General features: G+C 43.4%; 2 protein-coding genes across 3 annotated transcripts in view; one reads left to right on the forward strand and one right to left on the reverse strand.

The window, feature by feature from the left end:
• Positions 1–21,277, forward strand: part of SELENOT (selenoprotein T) — a 58,778-nt gene that overhangs the window by 34,243 nt on the left and 3,258 nt on the right. The window lies entirely within an intron of this gene.
• ERICH6 (glutamate rich 6) overlaps positions 1–21,277 on the reverse strand; it is a 53,428-nt gene that overhangs the window by 11,990 nt on the left and 20,161 nt on the right. For both annotated transcript variants that reach the window (XM_084847284.1, XM_084847285.1), the window contains exons 11-14: positions 6,303–6,401; positions 6,057–6,214; positions 4,329–4,414; positions 884–1,044 (exon numbers count right to left, since the gene is read on the reverse strand). In XM_084847284.1, the coding sequence (XP_084703410.1) occupies positions 884–1,044; positions 4,329–4,414; positions 6,057–6,214; positions 6,303–6,401 (504 nt within the window). The remainder of the gene's footprint in view (positions 1–883; positions 1,045–4,328; positions 4,415–6,056; positions 6,215–6,302; positions 6,402–21,277) is intronic.

The raw sequence follows: 21,277 nt of genomic DNA on the forward strand, positions 1-21,277 counted from the left end.
TAAATCCTCAAGTGGAGACGCCCCAAATATCTGAAGGGCTGTCATGCAGATGATGGAGCGGAGTTGTTCTCTATGGCTACGGAGGACAGAACTAGAAGCAATGAATAGAAATTAAAGGGAAGCAGACTATCCCAAACATTAGGACAAACTTTCAAACAGTACAAACTATTCGACAGTGGAACAGACTGCCTCAGGAGGTGGTGGGCTCTCCTTCGCTGGAAGTATTTAAGCAGAGGATAGATAGCCATCTGCTTAGCTGCATCATGCATTGAGCAGGGGACTGGACTAGATGACCACTAAGATCCCTTCCAACTCTATGACTATAATCCTAGGATGAACCTTCTCAGTGATATATATAATGAAATGATCTTTTATTTGTAGGAGAGCGTTTAAACTTGCAGACTGATTGTGTAACACAGGAAAACCAGGTGGTAGAGTCCGTCTTGGACTGTACCACTTCAAATTACAGGTTGGGAGGATCACTTTTTTTTATACTGTTCCCTCACAGATCAGCCTTCCCACCCTTCCCTGCATACATAAAACGAGCGCATCTGGGAGAGTGCAATGCTAGAACTTTTCTCGCTACGTGCAGGGAGCAGTCTTTATATGGAAGAGCATTTAAAAATGCAACTTCTCCCCTGAAGTCTAAAGTAGGAGAGCTTCAACAGGACTCTGCCATGTGATTTTCCCAAGTGTGATTAAATGCAGAACGCTCCTTTGTATGAGGGGTTCTTAACTGCTACGCAGATATGGAGGCAGCTCCTTCTCTGGTTGCTCATGTTCATAGATTATGTATAAGCCCAAGTCTATAGGAGATGGTTTTATCCTGGAAGGATAAGATCCAAGAGTGTGGTTCCAGTCCAGGAAGTGTTGAGGTGCTTACCTTTCCACCAGCAATGGTGAAATCACAGCAAGAAATGCTGTAAGTAATGTCTTGACCCAGTGACACTTCTTCATCTAACTGGAGAGGAACTCTTGTCCAGCCTGCCAAAGAAGTTCTCTCTTGGGACATACAGTAGGAAATTGTTGTAAGTTGTTTATTGTCTAAGGAATATAAAACAGTATAGAGTTATTAAATAAAATTGATTAAATAAAATTAATATATTTAAGAATAACAAGCCAGTTTCACTTAGGTCAGATTTTTAAAGGCTGATGTGAAACACATAGGCTTGTATGTAACCCCATAGCAGAAAACGCACAAGAAGTAACACTGTCCCATTAGTCATTGTACACTCATGTGTTGTGAAAGCGCTTGTGCGACAGCTTGTACAAGCAGAATCATAGTATTGGATCTGACAGCCTTGTGCTAGCAGAATGACATTATTAGATACAAACCTCATTTATATTTCTTGTTCTTCCATACAAATTCTCAGAGTGGCTCCCAATATAAAATTTAAAACTACAATAACTAAGTTAAAAATTAATGCCCAGATTATAGCAAAACACAGCAGCAATGTAATATGATAAAGACCGAGTTAAAATGACAATGTATGTTTATATTAAGAACCTGTTATATGTATGAACCTGAACATTTCAATAAAATAGAACATTTAAAAAAAAATACAAACCACTTCTCTTATCAAGGAATGTTGATAAGGCTTTCCCAGTCACAAACCAGATCCTTCCAGGAAGCTGGCTTGCAGGTCATGACTCCTTTACACACTGTTGCCCTCCAGCAATTGGCATTGTGGCAAACTGAAGATGGATTATAGGAAGCTGCTTTATATTGAGTCAGACAGACCCTTGGTCCATCTAACCCAGTACCATTGACACTGACTGGCAGCAGCTCTCCAGGGTTTCAGGCAGGAATCTTTCTTTACACTACCTGGAGAAGCCGGGGATCGAACCTGGGACCTTCTGCATGCAAACAGCTGCTCTATCGCACTGAGCATGGCCCCTTCCCATGGAGCAATCATAGCCATCGACAGACCTGTCCTCCACAAATTTCTCTATTTCTCATTTAAAGCCATCTAAGGTGGCCATCACCGCACCTTCCAGCAGTGAATTATGTAACTGACTTTTATATTGGGTAAAGTAGTACTTCCTTTTGTCTACCTCGGACCTACAGCCAAAATAATTTCAGGAACACTAGATCCTGACTGAGTTCTAGTGTTACAGGAGTGACAGATATTTCTATCTATCTATATTCCACTTCCTCCATACTGTTAACGTAATTTCATAACCCTATATCATGTCCTCCCTTAGTAGAAACCAAATACCCAATAATGGTATTACCATACAGTGGTATTTGGATCTTTTTCTTTTCTTAATGGACCAATGTAGCTAGCTCAAATTTTTGTGTGATTTGAAGAATACTGCATTTAGTTGTCCAGGAGAGAGATCTGTAAACTGAAGGAAAATTACGGTCTACAAACTGATTAGGTAGGATGGAGGATATCCTCATGGAGGATAAGGCTATTGATGGCTACTAGTCCTGATGGCTATATGCTGTCTCCAGTGTCAGAGGCAGTTTGCTTATGTACACCAGTTGCTGGGGGAAGTGGGCGGGAGGGTGCTGTTGCACTCATGTCCTGCTTCTGGGTTTCCTGTGGGCAGTTCGTTGGCCACCATGTGAATAGAATGCTGGACTAGATGTCCCTTGTTCTGATCCAGCATGGCTCTTCTTATGTTCTCAGGGGACTTAATTGTTGGCAGGGTTACATGCCATCCAACTTCTAGATGATACTTTCCAATTTGGCTTCTATTGACTTTGCACGTAGTGCACCACCTAAAATTTATCTCCAGCTTTGCTAATGTAAAGATTACTATGTTTCACTTTACTTCTCTGCGTGTTTCGATTAGGGCTGGAGACAGAATTGAGAAACTACCCAAACATATTTTATGATAATTTTTTGGAAAGGCAGGGCACATATTAACAAACAAGCAAAGTGGTTGGGGTGGGTCCGTGGCTCAGTAGTAGAGCACATGCTTTGCACACACAAGGACCCAGGTTCAATCCCCACCATATCCAGGCAGGACTGGAAAAATTCCTGCCTGAAACCTTAGAGAGTGGCTGCTGGTGAGTGTGGACAATACTGGACCAAATGGACCAATGGACTGACTCTGTATTAGGCAGCTTCCTCTGTGCCCAAATAAAATAACTAAAGGTACCACGATATGGTGGTTCTGGGATTTATCAACGAAGATGATCAAGGGACTGGAAAAAAAGCCCTATGAAGAGAGACTGAAAGCACTGGGCATGTTTAGCCTTGAGAAGACTGAGGGGAGATATGACAGCACTCTTCAGGTACTTGAAAGGTTGTCACAGAGAGGAAGGCCAGGATCTCTTCTCAATCATCCCAGAGTGCAGGTCACAGAATAATGGGCTCAAGTTACAGGAAGCCAGATTCCGGCTGAATATCAGGAAAAGCTTGCTGACTGTTAGAGCAATATGACAATGGAACCAATTACCTAGGGAGGTGGTGGGCTCTCCCACACTGGAGGCATTCAAGATGAGGCTGGGCAGCCATCTGTGGGGGATGCTCTGACTTGGATTCCTGCATTGAGCAGGGGGTTGGACTCAATGGTCTTGTAGGCTCTTCCAACCCTACTATCCTACCACAACATGTAGTGATGGCCACCAATTTGGATGACTTTAAAAAGGGATTGGACAAATTAATGGAGGATAAGGCTATCGATGGCTACATATCCTGATGGCATATGCTACTTCCAGTATCAGAGGCACTATATGTACACCAGATGCTGGGGAACATGGGTGGGAGGGTGCTGTTGCACTCATGCCCTACTTGTGGGTTTCCCATGGGCAGCTGGTTGGCCACCATGTGAATAGAATGTTGGACTAGATGTCCCTTGTTCTGATCCAGCATGGCTTTTCTTATGTCCTTATACAGAAGCAGCTGTAAGTGTGTAGGAACAGGCATCCTTCCCTTATCCTGCTATTGATCCCACAGCTGAAAGCTACTGGGGTACACAGTGCAGATAGACCTTTCTCCTGTCACAGAGCTGGCTACCATAACTGAATTTTACTGTCTCTTTACTTTACTGGGAACATGACTACAGCTTCCCTGTCACATGAGACTGAAAGAGCAGCCACGTCCAGGTTGTGAGAAACTGGATAGAAGCCCAGCACAGGGGACTTTTCAAGACCACTCTCCACACCAGCGCACTCATACTTTTCCACTCTTTGTTACATACATAACATCGTAATGGTGAATATGAATTTGGTTAGGGACAGATGTGACGAGGCATGATTCTAGTATAAGAGTGACTATGGCAGTTCTGAATTTCTGTTACATACGAGCCATTTGTACTGTTGTACACACGAACACACGTACAGTTCATTGTAACCACAGAATAATACAACTCACGTTCAGGGGAATGTACCGGAACGATGTCCCTTTCCTCCTCTGTTGCTATGTAGGCAAACTGTCTGGCCATTTGTCTCTCTCGCTGCCTGCAAAATCAAAACATACGTGGCATTCCCCCTCCCCCCATTTCTTAACTACTTAACCTGAGTTTCAAATGCTCTTTGGAGGGATAGCTTAGGTAACTGTTAATTTTTCCACTGCTTCAAATCACTCCCATCTTTTTTGGTAACGTCCCCCCCCCCCCTAGAAATAGCACGGCCATTTGAGTTTGGCTTTATGTGTTTGCATGTCACATTTAATTAAGTCATAAAGATCTGGACCAGAACTGCTAAATTAGTACGAAAGCTTGTAAGTTAAATGGCTTGAATCCTAAGATAAGTTAATGTAAGGAATTTCATGGAATGAGAGTTTCCTTTCCCCTCCTTCCTTCTGTAGCCACCCCCACCCTGACATACAAAAGTTTCTTGAAGTGGGGCCCTCCTGAACTATGTGGCATCGGGGAAGGAGATATGGAAAACTTTCCTTCCATGAGCATCCCTAAATTTTTATCTTAGGATCCAAAGCCAAGTTTGGGCAATTTTGCCTTCTCCTAGTAGCCCCCCCATCCCACATTGTACAGGAGGACCCCCCAGTTGCTCCAGAGAGGCTTTTCCAGGGGTTAAGGTTGCCAGGATTCCCTTTCCCCCCACTGATCTTCAAATGCCAAACAAACAAAGACAAGAGGCTTCAATCTACAGCTTTTAATTCCATTATCACAAAGGGTCATACAGATGCAAATTCTCAATGACTCTCAGTCTGCAAGGAAATGCCTTCAGGGGGTTCTCACCAGCCTAACTTAAGGGGTGGGGGGAGGTCCCATTCTCTCTGGTGAGGCTTCTAAGCACTGCAGCTTATGCAGGGCCAATCGAGTAGATCTTCTGAGTTCCGCCCCAGCCATCTCCCTCTTGGCTCTGCATCTGCGCCTTACATCTATTAATTCAGACTTGCCAAGCACCGCCTCTCCCTGTTCTCTGTCTCTCATGGGGGGTGGGTGAAGGGGGACCTTCCTCCAGCTGGACCTTTGAAACCTCAGGAGCCTGCCTATCCAAGTCTGTACTAGCCTGGGAACATACATCCCCCATGTCTGGCGGTTTTTCTTCAGAATCTGAACTACATTCCCTGTGCTCAAAAGCACTCCTGACACAGGTGACAGCATGGGGAGGAGGGGATGGGAAACATCCATGAACTTTCTTAAGTTGTCTTAGAATCCAAGCCAATGTAATAATCTTTTCATCCCCTGTCACCTTTCCTGCTTGTTGCATTACAAAACATTTGTTTGTTTACTTATTTATTTATTGCATTCTTATCCTGCTTTTCAGGCTACTGTCATTTCCCAAAGCAGCGCACATCAATAAAATGCAGGGGGGGGGGGGCTACCATCAGGCTTACAAACTAAAATGACATGGCACACAAGGGTAGGGGAGTGGAGCAAAAAGGAAGAGGAGGGAGGCCAGTTTACCAAGACAAGAACAAGGTGGTGAGCTATAAGCAAGCATTTCAATGCATTTTAGGCCAAGCTAATCTTCCCTTGCTGGTGTTCTTGCTTGAATAGCAATCGGTGGCTCTTGTTCCTTTAGCTGATAGATGTTTAAATTGCATATTTTTAAATGTTAGCTTGCCCCCCAAAGATACACATTTGTTCCTGAAAATGATTAAGTGAGCAGGTGTATATCAACCAGCTTGCAGTACCTTTGGCGGGCTCTTTCCTTGGCTAGTTGTCTCTCAGCCTCACTTCCATGGGCCTTATGTGGCGAAATATCGATCAGCTCAACACCATCCTTTGTGTAGCGCTTCTTTTCATTGACAATGAATTCGTGAAGGTCTCTGCATTGCTGGCAACAGAAAAGCTGGAAGGCAAGGTTCTGCGATTATCCGGTGGCAAGGTGGGCCTTGGCTTCATAAAGAAGCCATCAGGTGTACTTTCCCATTACTTACATATCCATATGCAGCTATTTTTTCTAGACTTTCAAATGAAGGAAAGTTTCTCAGCGGGCTGCCACAGAACTCACAATTTTCTGGATAGTGCTTTTCAAACTGCAGAAACAGAATGGGGCAACATTTTGAAACTTTTAGTGATAGCCATCATGCAGTAAGTGTCTTCCTCTTAACATCCTGGGTCCCCCCCCCCTTTTCATTGTCTGCCCCCACTGCTGGCGAGACAGCAACATTAGTGAAGCTTTCCATTTCTGCCCTGGGGATACTTCTGAAGGTGGATGTGCCCCTTGGAGGAGGAAATGTCCCAGCATCATCCTAATGGTGCCTGGGGAGCAAAGAATTGCCCTCTTAGCCATGCAACCTTTGAGGACTGAAATGGAGGTATTTATTTATGTATTAAATTTATATACCGCCCATCTGACGGATGCCCTTTGGGTGGTTTACAATTTAAAAAAATGACCCAGACCAACCACCAAAACAATAAATACAACAATCAAAATATCAGTAACATCAAAGGTGCAATCTTATGCATTTTTAGACTGAGAATGTCCTACAACTCCCAGCATTCTCCAGCCAGCCTTGTAACCGGGACATGCTGAAAGTTGTAGGACTTTTTTCTGACTACACATACATCGGATCATGCCCTAAAAGTATTAAAAGAGCCAGCAGTAAAGTTAATAACCAGAGCAACAGATTAAAGATTAAATGCATGGAAGAGGAAGGCCCCAATGACCACCCAAAGAGCAGCAGGCAATAAAAGCATCAGGCCAGCAAAAGCAAACTCCATTTTATTCCTGTAGTCATGATGTTGCTATGATTTAAGTGAGTTTCAAATGCAAAACTGCACATGCACAGAGAATTTTTTTTTAACAAATCAGAGTTGGCTAAAGGTTTTTTTCCCCTAGCATATCAGGAATGTAGAAGCAGTTGTAAAGCATGGAGTGGTGGTTGGAAGGGAGAAAGATAAGTGTTAGCTGTGTGTTTCACAACTGAAGTAATATACATGGTCATCTAAAGCACCCCCTGCTCCTAAGTCCAGGGTCTAAAATTACCTAGCTGCACCACTGGAAATTGCATATCCTGCTTGTGGGCTTCTCAAGGGCATCTGATTGGCCACTACACAAAGAGAATGCTGGTCTAGATAGACCTTTGGTCTGATCCAGCACAGTTCTTTTTATGTTCTAACCCTATTTGTTTTTATTATACTTTATTTTACATTTATTCATTTATTCATTTCATTTCTATACCCCCCTATAGCCAAAGCTCTCTCTGGTTCATGAAAATTAATTAATTTATATCAATAAACTTGCCATTTCTATACGACTTTGAACAACTGTAGGAAAATGAGCCAACATGTATGCTTTTCCTTCAGAAACTATATTTGCACTATTATAGAACAAGCAATCAGAAAGAAAGAAAACTGCATTTTCTACTCTAATTTATTTCCAATGAATTAAAAATTAATTTGCAATTAATGTTACATAGTACTGTTTTTATCAGTGTTGTCAGCTGTTTTGAACTTCGAAGTGAAATATGCTGATGTAAGCCTATGATTTTGTCACTATCAGCCCTCTTTCTGGAGAGTATGTACACATTCTGGACATGACATTAGATGCACAAATCTGGCAGTGATGGTTAAATACACATTCTGCCCCTGTATCTTCTTGACACAAAAGTTAAGTCAAAATAAGCACATACGTACTTATTCCATTGAACATATAGTCAAATTATTCCTGTATAAGAAATAATAAAAGATGTGCATGGGCCATAACATCTGATCCTGCTCTCAGTCACAGTTGAATTGTTTCATGCATCTCTGAGTGTAAATATGAGAAAACAAAGCCAGACAATTCACATGAGATTCACTGTTGTTCAAAACCCAAAAGTAAGGAGATTAAAGAAATGGATTGGTGGGAAGGACCCTGTTTCCTTTTACTACCAATAGGAAAGGAAAGGTTCCTCCTGTGCAAGCACCGAGTCATTGCTGACTCCTAGAGGGACGCCGCTTTTGCTGGCATTTTCATGGCAGACTGTAGCGGGGTGGTTTACCATTGCCTTTCCCAGTCGTGACTACCTTTCCCCCAGCAAGCTGGGTACTCATTTTGTCGACCAGCTTCTGCTGGGATCGAACTCAGGTCGTGGGGTTGTAATACTACCACCTACCACTCTGCGCCACACGAGGCTCTACCAATACCTTGAATAAATTGTCCTAAAAAGACATGCTTAAAGATTCATGGCAAATAATATGGATTGCATATTTCAAGCCCCCCTTAAATTGTAGATGCCATAAGAAAATAAGCAACCACTTTGCTGACAGGAAAAACAGCAGCAGTCGTTCAGTACACAGCAATAGTGAATAATGAGCAGGGGGCAATGTTAAAACTGTTAGGATTGTCATTCCTGATATAGAGGTGGTTGTTGTTCAGTTGTTACGTAGTGTTCGACTCTTCGTGACCCCATGGACCATAGCACGCCAGGCCTTCCTGTCCTCCGCTCTCTCCCGGAGTGTGCTCAAGTTCATATTCGTTGCATGATATAGAGGTTACATATAAGTTAATTAAAAGTATCTTCATTGCATTTGCTCAATACACCCAGCTACAAGGAATGGGAATTCCATACACTGCATAAAGGAGCAGGACTACTAATTTGAAGGAAAGGCTGCAGGGCTAGCTAAAGAGGGAAACTGGGGTAGAGTGGAAAATGCAGTTTTCTTTCTTTCTGATTGCTTGTCCATACAAACGTGCAAATATAGTTTCTGAAGGAAAAGCACTCACACCGGCTCATTTTCTTAGCTGTGCAACGTCATATAGACATGGCAAGTTTACTGATACTGTGTATTTTTTAAATGATGCATATATGGAACAAATGATCTTTTGAGGAGGGAGGGACCTGTCAGTGTGATATAATCACAATAACCAAAAAATCCAACCTGGCAGTTTTTGCCGTAGCTTTCAATCTCTCTAACGGAAGTGGGTTCTGCAAGCTACATCTGTAAAGCATTTTTGTTCCCCAAATAGTTTTTATAAGAACAGGAGTCCTCCCCAGTTTGGGATGTGCTAAACATTTTGTTGGTTTTAACCTTTAAAGCCCTAAACAGCTGAGCTAAGAGACTGCCTGTCTCACTTTGAACCTGTCCAGTTACCAAGATCTGCAGGAGAGGCACCATTACGCGCTGAAGCCTGTGTGTCAGCCACACGTGAAGGCTTTCTCCCACGTTGCTCCCAAACTGTGGAACACTCTCCCTCAAGAACTGATTGGCCCCCAATCATAGTTCTTGAGGAGAGAACTGACACGTGTGAAGACACAACTTTTTAATTTAGCCTTTTAAATTATGTAGTTGTTTTAATGTTTTATAGTTTTTAATGTTCTTTTTATGGTGTTAAGGTTTTATTGTTTTAAATTGGTGCTCAACACCTTGGTGGCTTTTTAGCAAATAATAAGGCCTTATATAAATGTTAGCAATAAATAAGTAACTAATCAATAAACAATGGAGTGAATAAACTTGATTGTTTTTCTCTCAATATGAGGCATTTTTCTTTCCTCCATTGACTCTAACTGTGATGAGATCCATGTAGAACTGATCCTGTGCAAAGGTTTAATATGCATTTTTCTCCTCATCCACCATTTCAGCAAGTGTGACTGGTTTTGTCCCTTCCATGTTAAGTGTTCTGGGGTCATTAAATACTCTTTTAACAGAGGAAAATAGGTACTGTAATTAAAGAAGGAATTCATAGCATCATACCAAGTAAGCTAAATGGACTTCCTTTGAGTCCATGACATATCCTTCTAAAGATAATACATTTGTGTGTGTGTGTTTTACAACCCAGATACTAATTCTAGCATTTAGCTGTTAGAAATATGTTAGTGCACAGTCCAGCACGAAAGCTACGAATTGTTGAAGTCCACTCATTTTAAATGGGAGAGTTAAACCCAAGTCTTTCTCCTGGAAATCAATGAGACTTAGAAGCATTTAAGTTTAGCAGGATTGTGTCCTAAATGTTTATTGCTGTATAACATCTCACTCCCCCAAACACAAAAATATTTAGAATCATGAACACAATAGCAAACTTGTGAAATCCAGCTCCCAGACAGAACTCTGTGTGCCAAAATTAAGTAGAGTTGGAACTTGGCAGTACCTTCAGTATTACTTAAAAATTCAGTACATACCAGTAACCTGTACATGCAGTTAGACAAAAAGGAACTGTTCCCATTAAATAAGCAGCAGTGGAACAAGTTCAACTTTACACAAGCAAAGTGCTAGAATCGGTCAGAGAATTATGCATACATGCACAAAGTAGGTGCTCCTTACTTATATATGATGATATTCCTACATTTCAACCATCTTCCCTACAACCTCGCTGGGAAAACAAAATTGACATGATTACAATTCATCATTGCTTCTCATGGGAAAAATCTCAAATCACTGAATTTTTAATTCTATGAGGAGCAAACATCCCTCCCATATTTCAAAACATTATTTTTCTTAAATGGATTTCCATCAAGCTTGACATCAGCAGAGGGGATGCAAGAGAGCAGGGTTTCATTCAACTACAATGAATATGACTCTGCTAGGAGATTTTGGCTTTTCCAATAATACTGGATCTTTACACACAAAGTTGGGGAGGGGGATGTATTTGCAACAGATTTTCATTAGAATTCAGTAGACAATCTTCACCCAATTAATATGGATCCTCCAGATGCTCTGTTATTTAAAAACAAATGTGGGAAGGAAGAGGGACTTCATTCTCAAAATCCCTAAACCAGGGATCTTCACTATTTTTCAAGTGGGACCTACTTTGGCAAAAAAAAAAAAAAAAAAGCGAGAGCCACATGAACTTACAACTAAAATTAACACAGAATAACCACAGGCAAAACTTACTATGGACTTCACCTCCCATCAGTCCCAGTCAGTATGGCCAATGATCAGGAATACTGGGAGTTGTAGTCCAGAACATCTGGAGGGCACTAATGGAAGGGAAGCAAAATCTCTGTTCACTCCTTTCCAGGGCCCCCCCAATTCAGCTTGGTTTTTTGGGGGGTTGGGCTAAGCTGGGCTCCCCAACCTGACAAAGTAGGAAAGGCTGCTGCCAGCCGGCACATACTAGACAATGAAGTGCAGTACCAATTCCAATGCTGCAGCTGCATGCCACTTTAATTTAAAACATTAGATGGAGCAAATGAAAATAGCAGTTTTAGAAGGACGTTTTAACAAGACTCCCTATGCCTCGAAACTCTGCCCCTGCCGTACTGGCAAAGTGGAAGATCTGCCTCATTACTTATTCTATTGCCCTATTTATTCCCAAATTCATTCTAAATATTTGCATCGTTTTTCTTGGGGGGAAAGTCCAGCTGGTCCGATTTAGACAGAATATACTTTTTGTTTACTTCCAAAAGTAAGACAGTCTTATTGGCATTGGCCAATTTTGCTCTCACAGCCCGTTCGCATACAGCTAATTTTATGACCTTGCAGGAAATTAAAAACTAATATGATTTGTTTGTTTTCTTTTATGCATGTTTTATCTTTGTTATTATTTTGCTTGTTGTAACCTCTGGTTGAAACAATAAAAGCTTCGATTGATTGAATTTAAAACATTTCCCTCAGAGTGAGAGTGGCAGCATACTCAGACAATCAGGCTCCACCTTTCAGGTCACACAGACAGTGAGGGCACTGGGGAAGTGATGGAAGGGTGAGGGGTCCTCATCAGCTGCATGACCAGAAAGATGGAATCTGGCTGAGCTTGTTGCTATTGTCACTCCTCTGAGAGAAATGTTTGCGGTTAAATGGGGCTATCTGAGAGAGAGAGGTGGGGAGAGGGAGAGGGGCTAGAAATGTGTTTGGGAGCCAATGGAGTGTTTCGGAGCTCCCAGTGGCCCACAGGCCTTGCAATGAAGAACAGTGTCCTAAGCATTTTTAAAAGACAGCAACTTTAGCTTCAAAGAGAAGTGTATATCTAACAAACAATCTTATCAGCAAAATACCAAGCAGGGAAAAGGAAAGTGAAGGAAGGGCCAAGGAACAGGTGCTTACCTCACCCCTACAATCCAATCATCCAGTGTTTTCATTAAGTCCACAGAGCTTATTTCCTGAAGCCCGTTGAATGTTCCTAAAAAGCCTGACATCTTTCCTTGCCTGTTGTAACAAACACAACCCCTCTCCCTTTCTGTGCCTTTATCACATGGATGGGGGATGTGCGGCCATCAAGATTTTTGGCCTACAACTCCCATCATCCTTCACCATTGGCTATGTTGGCTAGGGCTAATGGAAGTTGCAGCCAAGTAACATCTGGAGAGCCACACATTCCCCAGCCCTGTTTTAAGCAAACTTACCTGTACCCAGAAACCCCACACCATTATCCAGGAGTACACAAGTGGTACCTGAAGCATCTCCCCTCAGATCCAATGTCTCCCCTCATCCCTATCTGACAAGAAACCCCAAGAGGAAATGGTTCCCATTCACAGCAACCCAAAACACTTCTATGGGTTAAACTGTGTGCTAAGTATTACCATCTGTGTGTAATTGAGGATCCTCAGGTGTTCTCAGCTCCCAGGGAGACTAACTCTACATTAGATTGTTTGGGACCCCCTATTTTACACCCATTCCTTCCCCTCGCCCCCAAATCTCCAGAGATAACAATAGCATGCTTTCCAATGCTATATGTCTCTGTCTGGGATACTTTCTACCAACAGGACACGGGGCTGATGTTTTGCACGTCAACTAGAGTTATTTTGTAAGTTATGAAGCCTGCCTTAGATATTATATCATTGAATGCACCATGCTTTTATTTTTTATTGCAGTTTTGTCCTTCCCCTGTTCTCTTATGATTTAAATAAAACTGTTCCTTTTAATTTCATTTCTGAGGTTGATTCTTTTCACCTAGCCACAAGACCGGGTCCTGTTTATGTTGCCTAGTCAATTCACCTATGCTCTAAAGCTTTTAAGGCAGAGCTTTCCAAACTTTTCATGTTGGTGACACACTTTTTAGACATGCATCATTTCGTGACACAGTAATTCAGTTTTACTAGCAAACCGGAGGTTAAACTAACCCGTTATAAGAAATACGGACACATACATAAATGGTAATAACGAAATGTATGGGGATAGAACATATCTCATGAAAACCTTTCATTTATATTTTTAAAAATATATGATTTGTAAGATAATAACATACATTGTTGTCATTTATGAGTAACAGTATGTAAATATGTGCAAGAAAATGTGAAAAATAAACAAAATTAAAGTATTTACAATACATTTTAGGACATATAGGCCCAGGTAGGAGCCCAGCTGCAAAAACACATGAAGTAGAGAAGTAAAAGTCCAACAGAAATGGTGTAAATATATATGTCTCACTACAAGGCTATATTGCTGTAAATATTTGCAATGCCTATGTCCAGAGTCCAGTTCCAGCGCTCTCCGGTGGTACACTGTCGGTGGGTGGTTAATCCACAATTACAGCAGAGTGAAAATAAAAATAAATGGCAGAAATACTATAGAAGTACTAGTTCCCCTCTACTCAGCACTGGTTAGGCCTCATCTGGAGTACTGTGTCCAGTTCTGGGCACCACACTTTAAGAAGGATGCAGACAAACTGGAGAGGGTTCAGAGGAGGGCAACAAAGATGATCAGGGGACTGGAAACAAAGCCCTATGAAGAGAGACTGAAAGAACTGGGCATGTTTAGCCTTGAGAAGAGAAGACTGAGGGGAGATATGATAGCACTCTTCAAGTACTTGAAAGGTTGTCACAGAGAAGAAGGCCAGGATCTCTTCTTGATCATCCCAGAGTGCAGGACACGGAATAATGGGCTCAAGTTATAGGAAGCCAGATTCCGGCTGAACATCAGGAAAAAATTCCTGACTGTAAGAGCAATAAGACAATGGAACCAATTACCTGGGGAGGTGGTGGGCTCTCCCACACTGGAGGCCTTCAAGACGAGGCTGGACAGCCATTTGTCAGGGATGCTCTGACTTGGATTCCTGCATTGAGCAGGGGGTTGGACTCAATGGCCTTGTAGGACCCTTCCAACCCTACTATTCTATGAATCTATGAATCTATAAATCAAATCATAAGTGCCACGTGGTGGATGGCTTGCTGTTTGCCACATTGGGTTTGGGAGGGTGGCCTCCCTTCAGCCAGCAGCAGGTGGGTTCACTGGGTGACAGCCTGCAGCTGTGCTCGCCTGGGTGCTTGGGAGCACGCTGATTCTGAGGCTTCTGGCCTCCACTGAGCTCCGTTCCGACTGGCCAAGATGGCGGATGGCCCACTTGGTGCAGTCCCAGGCGGCGTTTACACCCGCGCGCTACTGTGGCCTGGCTGTGCAGCAGCACGGTGCAGAAGTCCGCGAAGGGTGCACTCGAAATCTCGCAGGGCTGGTGGCCGCTGCCACTTCTCCACGCCTGCGTCAGCCAAGCTTTGCTCCCAAGGCGGCCTCTACCTCGCCGTACTGCTCCAACACCGCCAATCATGTGCGTCCTACGTCAAGACGCCACATGATCCTAAAGCAGCTAATGTTAAAGCAGCTAAGCCTTAGCTGCTTTAACATTAGCTGCTTTAGGAAGTTCTGGGGGAGGAGCCAAGGGAAGCAAACGCAAGTAAGGGAGCTCCGTGGTGCCCTTCCGCACAATTTTCTGCATTTCGCGCACACAGTTTGGAAAGCTCTGTTTTAAGGAGTGTTTAAAGGAAGCTTGTAGAAAGATCTGTCCTTCTCCATAAGTGTATCCTGCAAGTTTCAATTGTCCATGTGTTTAGACTAAGGAATTTAAACATGGAAGAAGGTGGTGTTATCCAGAATAAATAATACTCAAGGCATCTCCCAGCCAGTCCTACTATGAGGGAGTGGTGAGGATGCATGCCTTCTGTTTGTTACACATGTAGTTCCAAATTTTCACTGGAATAGATGGTGTTAAACAGCTGTGCGCCAAGACAACTTGAACTATCACCCATTGCTCTTTTGCTGGTATCCCCTACTAAACCCAGACAGTCTTGGTTAACATCAGTGACAGCTTGAAGAGTCTCATTTTCATTTTACTTTCTAAAGGGATTACAGACAACTGTAAATAATCCAATTTGTTGTTTCATTAGGGATCTTAGGGCCATCTGGCTCCTGGAAAGCTTGATAAGTAGCAATGCAGGCAAGAAGCAAGGCTTCCCCCCATATGTTCCTAGAGAAAGTTTGTCTCTCAACACCAAATAATTGCAACTCCTCTGCCTCTCTCCCCATTTTATTTTGTTTTAGGTGAAGCATTCTAGGTTTCTTAGGTTACTTATTATCCTTATCCTGCAGAATGCTCCTAAATTTATGACAAGAAATACTCCATCTGATATGGCGGCTGTGCCCCTACCTTTCTGACCATCTGCTCCCATCGGTAGTACATGCCCTGGTCTCCTCTCATTTAGACTACTGTAATGTGCTCTACGTGGGGTTACCCTTGAAGACGGTTCGGAAGCTGCAGTTGGTACAGAACGCGGCAGCTCGCCTGATTAAAGGCAGCCGCCGGCGAGATCACATCACTCCAGTGCTGAAGGAGTTGCACTGGCTACCAGTTGTTTTCTGGGCCAAATTCAAGGTGTTGGTTTTGACCTTTAAAACCCTATATGATTCCAGCCCAGCCTACCTCAAGGAGCACCTCCAGCAACACCAGACAGGCCGCTCAACAAGATCAGCCTCGGATGGCCTTCTCTCTGTCCCATCAGCCAGGACAGCTAGGTTGGTGAGAATGAGGGAGAGGGCCTTCTCTGTGGTGGCCCCCACTCTGTTTAACTCCCTCCCTAGGGAACATGCCATGCCCCCTCTTTAATGAGCTTCCGCCATGCATTAAAAACATGGTTGTTCAGGCAGGCATTTGCGGTGGGCTAGGGTAATTTTTAAGGGGCTGTGGTGGCTTAGTGGTTAAGACACTGAACTGCAGACTGGAAGGTCGGCAGGTCAGCAGTTTGAGACCCGAGTGCTGTGTGACGGAGTGAGCTCCCGTCTTCAGTCCCAGCTCCTGCCAACCTAGCAGTTTGAAAGCAAGAAATTGCAAGTAGATAAATAGGTACCGCCTCGGCGGGAAAGGTAACAGTATTCCGTGCACCTCGGTGTTCAGTCATGCCGGCCACATGACCACGGAAGTGTCTTCGGACAGTGCTGGCTCTTCGGCTTAGAAACGGGGATGAGCACCGCACCCTAGAGTCGGACATGACTGGTTGGGGACACCTTTACCTTTAGGGTAATTTTAGAAATGTGAAGTTTTTAATGTTGAATTTTATTATATAAACTGTTTTTATTGTTGTACATCGCCCAGAGTGGCTGGGTGACCAGCCAGATGGGCGATTAATAAATTTAATAAATAAATAAATACTTGCTATAATACACTTCATGCATTCTAAGCAGTGACGTTTCAGAAAGGCTATACCATATGTGGTTCCCCCCTCACACTAAAAAAAACAAACCCATTGAACCGCAAGGCTAAGCTACACATTTGGTATAGCTGTATAATTCTTTTCCCTGACAGTTCGTCCAATCACACTCCACCAGGAAAAGCACCCATGGGAAGCTAGAATCTTGAGAGGAGGACCGGTGGAATGGCTGATCAACCCTTTCCTTTCCAGCACTTGATTCTCACAACTGCGCCTCCCTCCCTCCCTCCCTCCCTCCCTCCCTCCCTCCCTCTCACTCTCACACACACACACACACACACACTCACACTCACACTCACACTCACTCAAAGCTGCTTGGCCAACTGTGAAGGGAAAGATATGGTAACCCATGGTAAACATTTTCAGCAAATAATATGAATAGATTCATTTAGATCAGAGGTGTTGAACATCTTTCTGCCAACCAAATTTGATTTCAGAGAAGCTCTGGAGGAAGACATTCTTGTTGTGAGTGCGGCTGAAGGCAAAAGGGGCGGGGCCAAGGCCATAAACACCAGTGTATTTCAGCTGCCAGTAACGTCAGCCTTAGGGGGAGGCATTTAAACCTTATCAGATTGAGGGAAAATGGCACAAAAGCTGGGAAACCCCCAAATGATTGGTGATCGGGGAAAGGGCTGTGTTCATCTGGACACTCCAGGTGGCCAGATTGGGACCCCAGGAGGGCTGGATTTGGACCCCAGGCCTGAAGTTCTGCACTCCAGATTTAGATAAATTAAAGGTCCCCTAAATTTTTCTTTCTTTCATGGATCACTGCCTTGTTGTGGCGAAGGGGCTTGCGTAAATCAGTGAAGCCATAAGCTATGCCGTGCAGGGCCACCCAAGACGGACAGGTCATGGCAGAGAGTTCTGACAAAATGTGTTCCACTGGAGAAGGAAATGGCAACCCACTCCAGTATTCTTGCCAAGAAAACCCCATGGAACGTATCACAAGGCTAAAAGATATGACGCCGGAAGATGAGCCCCTCAGGTCGGAAGGTGTCCAATATACTACTGGGGAAGAGCAGAGGGTATTTCCAAGTAGCGCCAGAAAGAGTGAAGCGGCTGGGCCAAAGCCGAAAGGACACTCAGCTGTGGATGTGTCTGGTGGTGAAAAGAAAATCTGATGCTGTAAAGAACAATATTGTTTAGGAACCTGGAATGTCAGATCAATTAATCAAGGTAAGCTGGAGGTGGTCAAACATGAGATGGCAAGATTGAACATCGACATCTTGGGAATCAGTGAACTAAAATGGACAGGCGTGGGCGAATTTAATTCAGGTGACCATCATATCTACTACTGTGGGCAAGAATCCCTTAGAAGAAATGGAGTAGCACTCATAGTCAACAAAAGGGTGGGAAAAGCAGTACTGGGGTACAATCTTAAAAATGATAGAATGATCTCAGTACGAATCCAAGGCAAACCATTCAACATCACAGTAATTCAAGTCTATGCCCCAACCACTGGGGCCGAAGAAGCTGAGGTTAATCGGTTCTATGAAGACCTACAAAACCTTCTAGAACTAACACCAAAAAAAGATGTCCTCTTCATCATAGGGGATTGGAATGCTAAAGTAGGAAGTCAAGAAATCACTGGGATAACAGGCAGGCATGGCCTTGGTGTACAAAATGAAGTAGGACAAAAGCTAATAGAGTTTTGCCAAGAGAACATTCTGATCATAGCAAACACTCTTTTCCAACAGCACAAGAGACGACTCTACACCTGGACATCACCAGATGGTCAATATCGACATCAGATTGATTATGTCCTTTGCAGCCAAAGATGGAGAAGCTCTATACAGTCAGTAAAAACAAGACCTGGAGCTGACTGTGGCTCAGATCATGAGCTTCTTGTTGCAAAATTTCGGCTTAAATTGAGAAACTTAGGGAAAACCACTAAACCATTCCGGTATGACCTAAATCATATCCCTTATGAATATACAGTGGAGGTGAGGAATAGATTTCAGGGATTAGACCTGATAGACAGAGTGCCTGAGGAACTATGGACGGAGGTCCGTAACATTGTTCAGGAGGCAGCAACGAAATCCATCCCAAAGAAAAGAAATGCAAGAAAGCCAAGTGGCTGTCCGATGAGGCTTTACAAGTAGCTGAGGAAAGAAGGGAAGCGAAAAGCAAGGGAGAAAGGGGAAGATATATCCAACTGAATGCAGAGTTCCAGAGAATAGCAAGGAGAGACAAGAAGGCCTTCTTAAATGAACAATGCAAAGAAATCGAGGAAAACAACAGAATGGGAAAGACTAGAGATCTCTTCAAGAAAATTGGAGATCTCAAGGGAACGTTTTGTGCAAAGACAGGCATGATAAAGGACAAAGAAGGCAGGGACCTAACAGAAGCAGATGAGATTAAGAAGAGGTGGAAAGAATACACAGAAGAACTATACAGGAAAGATCTGAATGTCCCTGATAGCCATGATAGTGCGGTCACTGAACTTGAGCCGGACATCCTCGAGAGTGAAGTCAAGTGGGCCTTAGGAAGCATTAGTAACAACAAAACTAGCGGAGATGACAGTATTCCAGCTGAGCTATTTAAAATCCTAAAAGATGATGCTGTTAAAGTGCTGCATTCAATATGCCAACCAATTTGGAACAATCAACAGTGGCCACAAGACTGGAAAAGGTCAGTTTACATTCCAATTCCAAAGAAGGGCAATGCCAAAGAGTGTTCAAACTACCGCACAATTGCGCTCATTTCACATGCCAGCAAGGTGATGCTCAAAATCCTACAAGCTAGGCTTCAGCAGTATGCGAATCGAGAACTACCGGAAGTACAAGCTGGGTTTCGAAGAGGCAGAGGAACTAGAGATCAAATCACCAACATTTGCTGGATCATGGAGAAAGCAAGAGAATTCCAGAAAAGCGTCTATTTCTGCTTCATTGACTACGCTAAAGCCTTTGATTGTGTGGATCACAACAAACTGTGGCAAATTCTTAAAGTGATGGGAGTACCAGACCACCTTACCTGTCTCCTGAGAAACCTGTACGAGGGTCAAGAAGCAACAGTAAGAACCAGACATGGAACAACCGATTGGTTCAAAATTGGGAAAGGAGTACGACAAGGCTGCATATTGTCGCCCTGCTTATTTAACTTATATGCAGAGTACATCATGAGAAATGCCGGGTTGGATGAATCACAGGTCAGAATTAAGATTGCTGGGAGAATTATCAACAACCTCTGATATGCAGACGATACCACCCTAATGGCAGAAAGTGAAGAGGATCTAAAGAGCCTCTTGTTGAGGGTGAAAGAGGAGTGCAAAAGCTGGTTTGAAACTCAACATTAAAAAAACTAAGATCATGGCATCTGGCCCCATCACTTCCTGGCATATAGAAGGGGAAGAAATGGAGGCAGTGACAGATTTTACTTTCTTGGGCTCCAAGATCACTGCAGACGGTGACTGTAGCCATGAAATTAAAAGACGCTTGCTCCTTGGGAGGAAAGCTATGGCAAACCTAGACAGCATAGTAAGAAGCAGAGACATCACCTTGCCGACAAAGGTCCATCTAATCAAAGCTATGGTTTTCCCAGTAGTAATGTATGGCTGTGAGAGCTGGACTATAAGGAAGGCTGAGCGCCGAAGAATTGATGCTTTCGAACTGTGGTGCTGGAGAAGACTCTTACGAGTCCCCTGGACTGCAAGGAGGTCAAATCAGTCAATCCTAAAGGAAATCAACCCTGAGTGCTCATTGGAAGGACAGATACTGAAGCTGAAGCTCAAATATTTTGGCCACCTAATGTGAAGAGAAAACTCTCTGGAAAAGACCCTGATGCTGGGAAAGACTGAAGGCAAAAGGAGAAGGGGATGGCAGAGGATGAGATGGCTACGATGCAATGAATATGAACTTGAGCACACTCCAGGAGAGAGCACAGGACAGGAAGGCCTGGCGTGCTATGGTCCATGGGGTGATGAAGAGCCGGACATGACTGAACGACTGAACAACAACCACAACAAACTTTTTCTTAAAGGCTCTTCCTTGCTCAAAGAGGTTTGGAGCCTCCTCAAAGTTAATAAGGACAAAGCAATGGCAAGTAGTTTAGGTGACCATGTTATTCCAGATTGGCAGATTAAAAGAAAGGGGAGCAAGCTGGATTTAGGCCAATGATATGAACCTGCATTGAGCAGGGGGTTGGACTTGATGGTCTTGTAGGCCCCTTCCAACCCTACTATTCTATGCTTTGATTTCTATGACAAGAAATACTTCTTTAAGAGCAAAAAGCCCGTATAAGTGCTGGTGAGTGGTATCTTTCACTGAGCTGCAGGACTATCAGTCAGTCCTACAATAGGTGGAAAATCAGCCAGCCCATGGAAACTAAACCATTGAGACCAGGCTTCCCCAATCAGGCGCCCTCCAAATGTGCTGGACTACAACTCCCATAATCCCCAACCACCAAGCCTGGTCTGATGGGAGTTGTATTGAGACACAGCTGGAGGGCATCAGGTTGGGAAAGCCTGGTCTAGAGAAATCAGTGTACATTTATTAACAGAGGAAACTGCACTTACCCTAACAATATACCCACAGTTTTTTTATTACATTTATAAATGCAATAAATAAATAAGCTTCTTA

Source organism: Heloderma suspectum, chromosome 3 (genome assembly GCF_057233095.1).
Source record: "Heloderma suspectum isolate Gila_16-S chromosome 3, 16-S_ref, whole genome shotgun sequence".
Classification (NCBI taxonomy): domain Eukaryota; kingdom Metazoa; phylum Chordata; class Lepidosauria; order Squamata; family Helodermatidae; genus Heloderma; species Heloderma suspectum.